The sequence below is a fragment of the Camellia sinensis genome, chromosome 13 (genome assembly GCF_055761805.1).
Source record: "Camellia sinensis isolate YWXY chromosome 13, ASM5576180v1, whole genome shotgun sequence".
NCBI classification, from domain to species: domain Eukaryota; kingdom Viridiplantae; phylum Streptophyta; class Magnoliopsida; order Ericales; family Theaceae; genus Camellia; species Camellia sinensis.
The window spans coordinates 123,595,633-123,604,315 of NC_138973.1; the positions used below are offsets into that span (position 1 = coordinate 123,595,633).

At 38.9% G+C, this 8,683-nt stretch overlaps 2 protein-coding genes across 2 annotated transcripts; both read right to left on the minus strand.

Annotated features, from left to right (window-relative positions):
- Window positions 1–1,719: 1,719 nt before the first annotated feature.
- Window positions 1,720–2,283, minus strand: LOC114273598 (uncharacterized). Its single transcript, XM_028215404.2, has one exon. It carries the CDS (start codon window positions 2,281–2,283, stop codon window positions 1,720–1,722), a length of 564 nt encoding a protein of 187 aa, XP_028071205.2.
- Window positions 2,284–2,841: 558 nt separating this feature from the next.
- Window positions 2,842–8,078, minus strand: LOC145805693 (uncharacterized). The gene is made up of 4 exons (XM_082900871.1): window positions 7,682–8,078; window positions 6,266–6,466; window positions 6,102–6,172; window positions 2,842–3,123 (listed from the first exon to the last, which is right to left on the minus strand). The coding sequence occupies exons 1-4, from the start codon at window positions 8,076–8,078 to the stop codon at window positions 2,842–2,844; spliced, it is 951 nt and encodes a 316-aa protein (XP_082756997.1).
- Between the last annotated feature and the right edge of the window lie 605 nt (window positions 8,079–8,683).

The following is an 8,683-nucleotide window of genomic DNA, read 5'->3' on the forward strand; positions in this document are numbered from 1 at the left end:
TCACAATTAACAGATGGCTTCAAGGCAACACAGACGGAATGACAAGTCAGACATCTTGCAGCGTGTGACCTACACAATTACAAAGTGAACACGTACTGAATTACACACCCGGAAACATTAACTTAATTCTTTCTTATCTTGGCATGTTTCTATTTCTTATCATTTTTATGGTGTCTTAATCTTGGCCTAGGAATGCCTAGGATGGAATGAGGATGCAAAAATACATTTGAAAACATTTAGTCAAAATGCTGAAAACAGGGGTCCTCGCTTGAGCGCAACTTCCTTCGCTTGAGCGGACATGCAAAATGTGAGTGGTCGCTCGAGCGATCTGCAAAAGTATTGGTTGTTAAATTTCTCCGCTCGATGCTCGCTCGACACTCGCTCGAGCGTAAGACTCATGCCCTCGCTTGAGCGCAACTATTGTCGCTTGAGCGGTCTGCAAAACATGCAAACTTCTGGGAGCAGGCATTTAATGCTCGAGCGGTCCTTTGGTCATTCGAGCGGAGATGTGAGACACAGAGTGGTCGCTCGAGCGCAGGTTCTGTCGCTCGAGCGGAGGGTGGAATTTCTGGAATTTCCAGATTGTACTCTCAAGTCCAAAACTCAACTTCAAAGTTACAAAACTCATCCATTTGGGCCAAAAACCTGAGGAATCATCTGTGAACTTGGAAAACATTGAGAATTCTAAATCATAAAACATTGAGAATTCTAAATCATTTCACAAAATTAAGTCCAAAAGCATCGTCATTTGGTTTAAATTCAACTTTGAAATTTAGAAAACGTATATATACCATACATGTATTGACTTGGATTCAAACCCTTCAAAACATGATCAAATGAGATAAGAGGATGTAAAACATGATGAATTCCCACAACTAAGCTTAAGTTAGTGCATGCATGAGGGAATTTCTTAGAAAGACATACTCCAAATGTAATGAAATGCACATGTATGCATGAATCATGCCTAATTCCATTATTTGGGTTTGATTCTTGTATGTAATCCTACAATTCTATGGAATTCACATGTTACTAACTCAATGTCACAAGTCTAGAGCTGAATTCTTACCTAAAATGGGCAATTCCTTTGGATTTTAGCAAGCCTAGCTTGGTTTCTCTAATTTCTCCACAATTTACTTGTAATTACTCATTTCTCTAGTTGATCTCAAGTCTCCCCCTTGCTCTCCTTTTCTCACACGTTTGAAGACTCCAAAGATGAGAAAGTGAGTGTGTAAAATAAAGCCTAGAGGTCTCATATGCCTTATATAGGCTTGATTAAGGAGCTCTAATTAAACTTGGCTTAAGTTAATCAATTTGGCATGAATTTATTCTAATTAATTCGTTCCGAATCGAATTTTAATTAAACCCACCATAATATTCTAAAAATTCCAAATAACACATAACTTGAGTTAATTTCATGATCGCATGCCGATAAGGCCTTCAATTTGTAGAACAGAACGGAAACATGAACAGATCATTCTACGTTAAACAGATATAAACTCAAATAAGGCAGCAGATAATTCAGAAATTCACTTTAATCACTTACTAGGCATAATTAAGCATGGATTAGTGTTTATCATAGGTTGGGGTTATTACAGTCTTCCCCTCTTAAAGAGTTTGGTCCTCCAAACTCGAATTACCTTCACTCTGGAAGAATACCGGGTCCAAAGGAAACAGTTCACGCCATCTTTTCTTTATATCTTCCTCTATCTCCCAAGTTGCTTAGGTCCCTCCATGATTCTGCCAATCGACTTTTACTAATGGAATTTCCTTGTTTCTCAATCTCTTGATTCGGCGGTTAATGATCTGTATTGGCCTCTCTTCGTACGTATAATCATCTTTCAAAAGCACCTGAGCCAGTTCAATTACATGGAGTGGATCTCGTAAATAATCTCGAAGCATTGAGACATGAAAAACGTTGTGCATATTTTCCATCATCGGAGGTAAGCTTACCCGGTATGTTACTGAATTAATCTTCTCAAGGATTTTATATGGCCCAATGTTTCTTTGTGCCAACTTGCCTTTTACCCCAAACTGTGTTTGCCCTTTCATAGGAGTCACTTTTATAAACACATGATCCCCGACTTCATACTCTCTATCTCGTCGTCGGATATCTGCATAGCTCTTTTGGCAACTTTGTGCAATTTGCAACCTCTGTTGAATCAATTTCACATTTTCAGTTGTTTCTTGTACAAGTTCTGGGCCTAATAATGGTCTGTCACCTACCTTAGCCCAACAGATAGGAGAATGGCATTTCCTTTCATACAGAGCTTCATATGGAGCCATTCCGATGCTTGAATGATAGCTGCTATTGTAGACAAACTCGGCAAAAGGAAGATAAGTCTCTCAATTCCCTTGGAAGTCCAACACACACATCCACAGCATATCTTCTAAAGTCTGATTGGTTCTTTCGGATTGACCGTCTGTGTGTGGGTGGTAGGCACTACTCAATTGCAATTCGGTTCCCAAAGCCTGTTGCAAACTCTACCAGAATCTTGATGTAAACTTCGAATCTCTGTTAGATACGATAGATACTAGTACACCATGTAATCTCACAATTTCATTCATATACATGTTAGCTAGCTTGTCCACATTATAAATAGTTTTAACAGGCAGAAAATAGACAAACTTAGTTAAACGATCAATAATGACCCAGATAGAATCCATACCTCGGGATGAGCAAGGCAATCCGATGATAAAGTCCATCGTGATGTGCTCCCATTTCCATTCTGGTATTCGGAGCGGCTGAAGTAATCCGGCGGGTTACTGATGTTCAGCTTTAACTTGTTGGCAACGCAAACATCTAGCCACAAAGTCTGCAATGCACTTTTTCATCCCAGGCCACTAGAAATTTTGTTTCAAGTCATGATACATCTTTGTGTTTCCCGGATACATAGCAAATTTGGAATTATGGGCCTCAGTCAGTACACGTTTCCTCAAATCATCATAGTCTGGTACATAAAGGCAACCCTGAAATTTCAACACATTGTTTTGAAGTATGAACCCAGGCCTTGGCTTTGAGTCAATTTCATCCATGATCTTTTTCAGGAATTCATCTTGCGGTTGTTTCTCCTTAATTTCTTCAATGATTGCAGGCTGGACGGAGATAGAAGCTAAAATTTCACCCTGTTCACGCATCACAATCTCAATTTCATTCTTTTCCAGGTCACATAATGTCACGACCCAAACTCGCCCCTATGGGTTTAGCACCGTAACCGGCTAGTAATCCGTGATTACCGAAGGCCTGCTTAACAGTAATGACAGTAATACAGAGTAAAGGGGCTGGCGGAAGCCAAAACAGTAAATAAAAGATACCCAATGAGCTGTGACAATCTGGATGCAAAAAGACTTTTTATAAACATGCCACACCTGATAACCAAAATATATGTACATGTGACATACACACAAACATCCATGTCAGGGACCAAATCCCTAACTATAACTGTGCAGTCAAGGCTTAAACATTTATTACAGATCAGAAACAAAAGGGTGAAACTGAGACACCCCAAAATAGCCTTAGCTTGAACAGACTCGGAACCTCGAGGTGAGGCATGGTGGTTGGCTTGACCAAACGGGAGCTTAACTTGACGCTCCTAACATCGGTCCGGTGCCTGGACACCTACATATAAATATAAACAGTGAGCTGAAGCCCAGTGAATAATAGCTATGTAAAGAGGTTAAGAATGAATATCCTTTCAGTAATTAAACAGTTATATCAGTCATTTAGAAACCAAAGCAGTCATATGTGGTACATCCAATAGCAAAATAGTACAGTAAGTCTTAACAGACCGAACAGTCAGTTGATGGCCATCATAGCGGTAAACAGTAGTAGTTCCAACATGGAAACTGACAGAGATCTCTATAACAGTAGCAGTAACAGTAACAGTAGGTTGCTATGGATGCCACGAGTACATTTTACAAATAGGACAAACATTCATTCATTGAACAATAGCATTTCAGTAAGCAGTACAGTTGATCATTCAAAAAATAATCATAATTGAACATATCTTTACAACATTATTACTCGAAGAGCACTGGGCTACAGATAGGCTAATGAGCGTCCTCGGATGCTAACCCTACATAGTTACAGAACGAACACACACCAAGTTACGCACTAGGGAATCAATAACTTAGCCCCTTATCTAGACTTGGTGTGGTTCTATAACATTATCCACATTAAGATGCCTTAAACTTGGCCTAGGAATGCCTAGGATGGAATGAGGATGCCAAAATGCACTTTAAAACACTTTTCAAATTTTGCTGAAAACAGGGGTCTCGCTCGAGCGTGGCTTTCTTCGCTCGAGCGAGCTTGCCAAAACAGAGGGGTCGCTCGAGCGTAGACTTCCTCGCTCGAGCGGTCTGTAAAAATGCAAAAGTACTGGATGTTGAAAATCCCCGCTCGATGCTCGCTTGAGCGTGAGACATAGCTCTTCACTCGAGTGTAGGTCTCGTCGCTCGAGCGTGCGTCTGCGTGCACCAAAAACCTAAGAGCTTGCAATCTACGCTCGAGCCAGCATTCCGTCGGTCGAGCGGAGCTCTGAACAAAACGATGGTCGCTCGAGCGTGGAATCCTTCGCTCGAGCGTAGAAGCCAAATCTGGAATTTCCAGATTTGTCTTCAAAGCTCAAACCAAGCATTCAACACATCAAAACTCAACCTTTTGGGCCAAGTTTCTGGAAAACACTTGCAAACTCATACTACAACATGTTTTTGAAGATCAATTTGTAAAATCAAGCCCAAAGGTAAGCCAATTGAACACCAATTTCAAAGAAATTCCAAGAATAAAACTTAAATGCAACATGCATGATCTCCCTTGAATTTCAGCACTTCAAACCAAGATTAAATTGGCAATTTGATAGAGAGACATGATGAATTCATGGGCTACAGCTAAAATATGAACTTGCATGTAAGAACTTCATGAAAAACAACTTCAAAATGCTATGATATGTACATGCATGCATGAATTACTACTTAATTCCACTCTTTAGACCAATTCTTGACTTTAACTCCAAATTTCCATGAAACATGCAAGAGATAACTTGAATTCACAATTAAGAAGATGATTTTCCTACCTTAGGCCTTGAATTCTAGGTATGGAAGCTCAATTTTTGCAATCTCCTTCAATTCCTCTAAATCTCCAAGCTAATTCTTGTTGAAAACAATTTTTCTTCCAAGCCTCCCTCTCTCTCGGTTTTGGTCTCAAGAAGATGAAGTGAAGAAAGATGCTAAACAATGTAAAGGGTGAGAGAAGTAGTGGCCTAGCATAATCCACTCAATGGCAAATTGGTAGTAAATGCAAACTAATATAATTTAACTTTATTTAATCCAATTTAATTATTCCAAATTGACATTTAATTAAACCTACGATAAAATCACATAAATCCTAATTAGCATATAACACTAATCAATTTCAGATTCGGTCACCGATAAGGCCTTCAATTCGCAGTCCAAAGTTAAAACATGAACAGATTCATTCAGAAATCAAACAGATAGAAATGTATTCAAAACAATACACTCATACAATCAGTTTAGAATTTCATTCTTATCAGTTACTTATCATGTTTAATCATAGATTAGCACTAATTAGAAGTAAGGGTTGTCACACATAATAATTCTTTCTGGCCAGTGAGCAAACATGACAAATTCCTAATGGATTTTCAGCTCAACGCATTTGCAACGGTATTTGCCTTCCCTGGATGATACAAAATTTGCAGGTCATAGTCTTTGATCAATTCTAGCCACATTCTTTGTCTCATGTTCAGTTCCTTTTGGGTAAAGAAGTATTTTAAACTTTTATGATCTGTGTATACTTCACAAGTCACTCCATACAGATAATGGTGCCAAATTTTTAAAGCAAAAATTACAGCGGCTAATTCAAGGTCATGGGTTAGATAGTTCTTTTCATAAGGTCGGAGTTGCCAAGAAGCATAAGCAATCACTTTCCCATTTTACATTAAGACACACCTCAAGCCTTTATAGGAAGCATCACTGTAAATTTGGAACCCATCAATACTATTAGGCAAAGTTAAAATTGGTGTAGTCACTAATCTGGTTTTTAATTCTTGAAAAGCCGATTCCCGCTGATTATTCCAATCAAATGGTACATTCTTCCGTGTCAATTGGGTCAGTGGCATAGCCAGTTTTGAGAAGTCTTTTATAAATCTTCTGTAGTAACCTGCAAGTCCCAGAAAACTTCTAACTTCTAACACATTAGTTAGTCTTGGCTAGTCCACAATAGCTTCAATTTTTTGAGGGTCAACAGAGATACCGTCCTTGTTGATTATATGTCCCAAAAATGCCACACTGTCAAACCAGAATTCACATTTGGAGAATTTGGCGTATAATTTCCTTTCCCTTAAGATCTGTAAAGCAATTCTCAGATGATTCTCATGTTCTTCCCTGTTTTTAGAATAAAACAATATATCATCTATGAACACAACAATAAACTCATCAAGGAATTGTTTAAACCCTGTTCATTAAGTCAATGAGTGTTGCAGGTGCATTAGTTACCCCAAATGGCATGACTAGGAATTCATAATGCCCATATCTAGTTCGAAAAGCGGTTTTCTTAACATCTTCTGCTTTGACCTTTAGTTGGTGATACCCGGATCTAAGGTCAATTTTAGATAACATTTGGGCTCCCTGGAGTTGGTCGAATAGGTCATCTATTTGGGGTAAGGGGTATTTGTTCTTCATAGTTACTTTGTTCAATTCACGGTAATCTATACATAATCTCAACGACCCATCCTTCTTCTTTACAAACAAAACTGGAGCACCCCAAGGTGATGTGCTCGGGTGGATGAACTTCTTATCTAAAAGTTCTTGGAGTTGGACTTTCAATTCTTTTAGTTCAATAGTGGACATTCTGTATGGAGTTTTAGATATCGGCTGTCTTAGGTACAACATCAATGGTGAACTCAATTTTCCTATCAATTAACTCCCCAGGTAAGTCGTTAGGAAACACATCAGGAAAGTCACAAACCACAGGAATAATTTCCACATTGGCACTATCCGAAAACTCAGTCAATACACTACACAAGGAGCTCCGACAACCTGTTCTTAACAATTTTCTAGTTTTCATAAATGAAATCAAGTATGGTAGGGGAACTATCCCATTCCCAGTGAAAACAAACACAGGCATGCTAGGTGGTCTAAACATGATAGATTTACTCACACAATCAATGGTGGCACAGTATTTCGTCAACCAATCCATTCCCAAAATACAATCAAAATAAGCAATACTCAATGGTAGCAGATTAGCATACAATATCGTATCACCAATCATTACATCACATGCGGATATACATAAGTACATACCATAGAGACTGTAGATGGTGTAGACACAGATAATAAACAGTTCTTAGGTTCTAATGGTCTAGTTAATTTCTGAGAAAAAGCATGCGACACAAAGGAATGCGTGGAACTAGAGTCTATCAACACATAAGCATTTTGAGCACAGATAGAAATTATATCTGACACTACGGATTCGGTATTCTGTACGTCGCCAGACACAAGTGCAAAAACTATACCATATCTCAAGGGTTCTTTTCCCATATTAGTTCAAGTATTTGTTCTTGATCCAGAAGCAGATCCTGCTAAACTTGCTATAGGACGGTTGGTATTCTCAGACCCGATTGGACAATCCCTTATCATGTGACCCGTCTTGCACATCGAAAACAAGCACCTGATACTTGATGGAAAACTCCTCTATGTCTTCTTCCACATTGAGTACACACAGGTGCAGAGCCACTGCTTTGACTTGAGCTGCTAGAAGATCCCGTGTTTTGTTTATTATTCATAGCAAATGAATGACCCTTCTTGAAATTGAATCTAGGTCTTTTCCCTTTCCATTCAGTTGTTGAAGTTTTTGCCTGCTTCTTTGCAGTTAGGTTCGCTTCAACCATAAGAGCTTTATCAAGTACGTCTACATATGTGGACAGCTTCAAGACGTCTACCCGATCAAATACATCCAACTCCAATCCTCCTTCAAATTTTCGTGCTTTCTTGTAGTCCGCATCTACCATGTGAGGAGCAAAGCAAGCCAATTCAGTAAATTTAGCCTTGTACTCGGTGACGGACATGTTGCCTTGCTTGAGTTCCTAAAATTCTGAAACCTTTCTGTCCCGAAAGCATTGAGGGAAGTACTTGTCATAGAAGATCACATTAAATTGAGCCCATGTCATGTTCTCATTGCTATTTCAGGTAAAAAACCACCATCTCCGGGCTTCATCTTTTAGTGTATAGGTGGCTAAAAGAACTTTCTGATTCTCAGAACAGGGAAATACTTTGAATAATTTCTCCATTTCTAACAACCATGTCTCAGCTTTGAGTGGTTCAATACCACCGAGGAAAGTTAGTGGTTTCATCTTCATGAATTTCTGTGTCAGGTTGATCATATCATTGTTATCTGACTCATGCTGTACTGATGGAAGTGGAGGGATCAAAGGTTGTTGCCTTTGTTGTTGATCAATACATCAGTCAGGGATACGAGCATTTGTTCCATCTGGCTCATTCGAGCCTCAGAAGATTCACTTGTGTCATTTCCCCTTGCATTCTCCATATTGCTGTAGGTAAACAAAGAAATAATAAACATAGGCCAATAATTCTTTTCACTATGTTTAGATCATCCAATCACGGTCCATTCATTTCTATTTCATGTATTCAAGGTCAGATTCAATTTCCATAT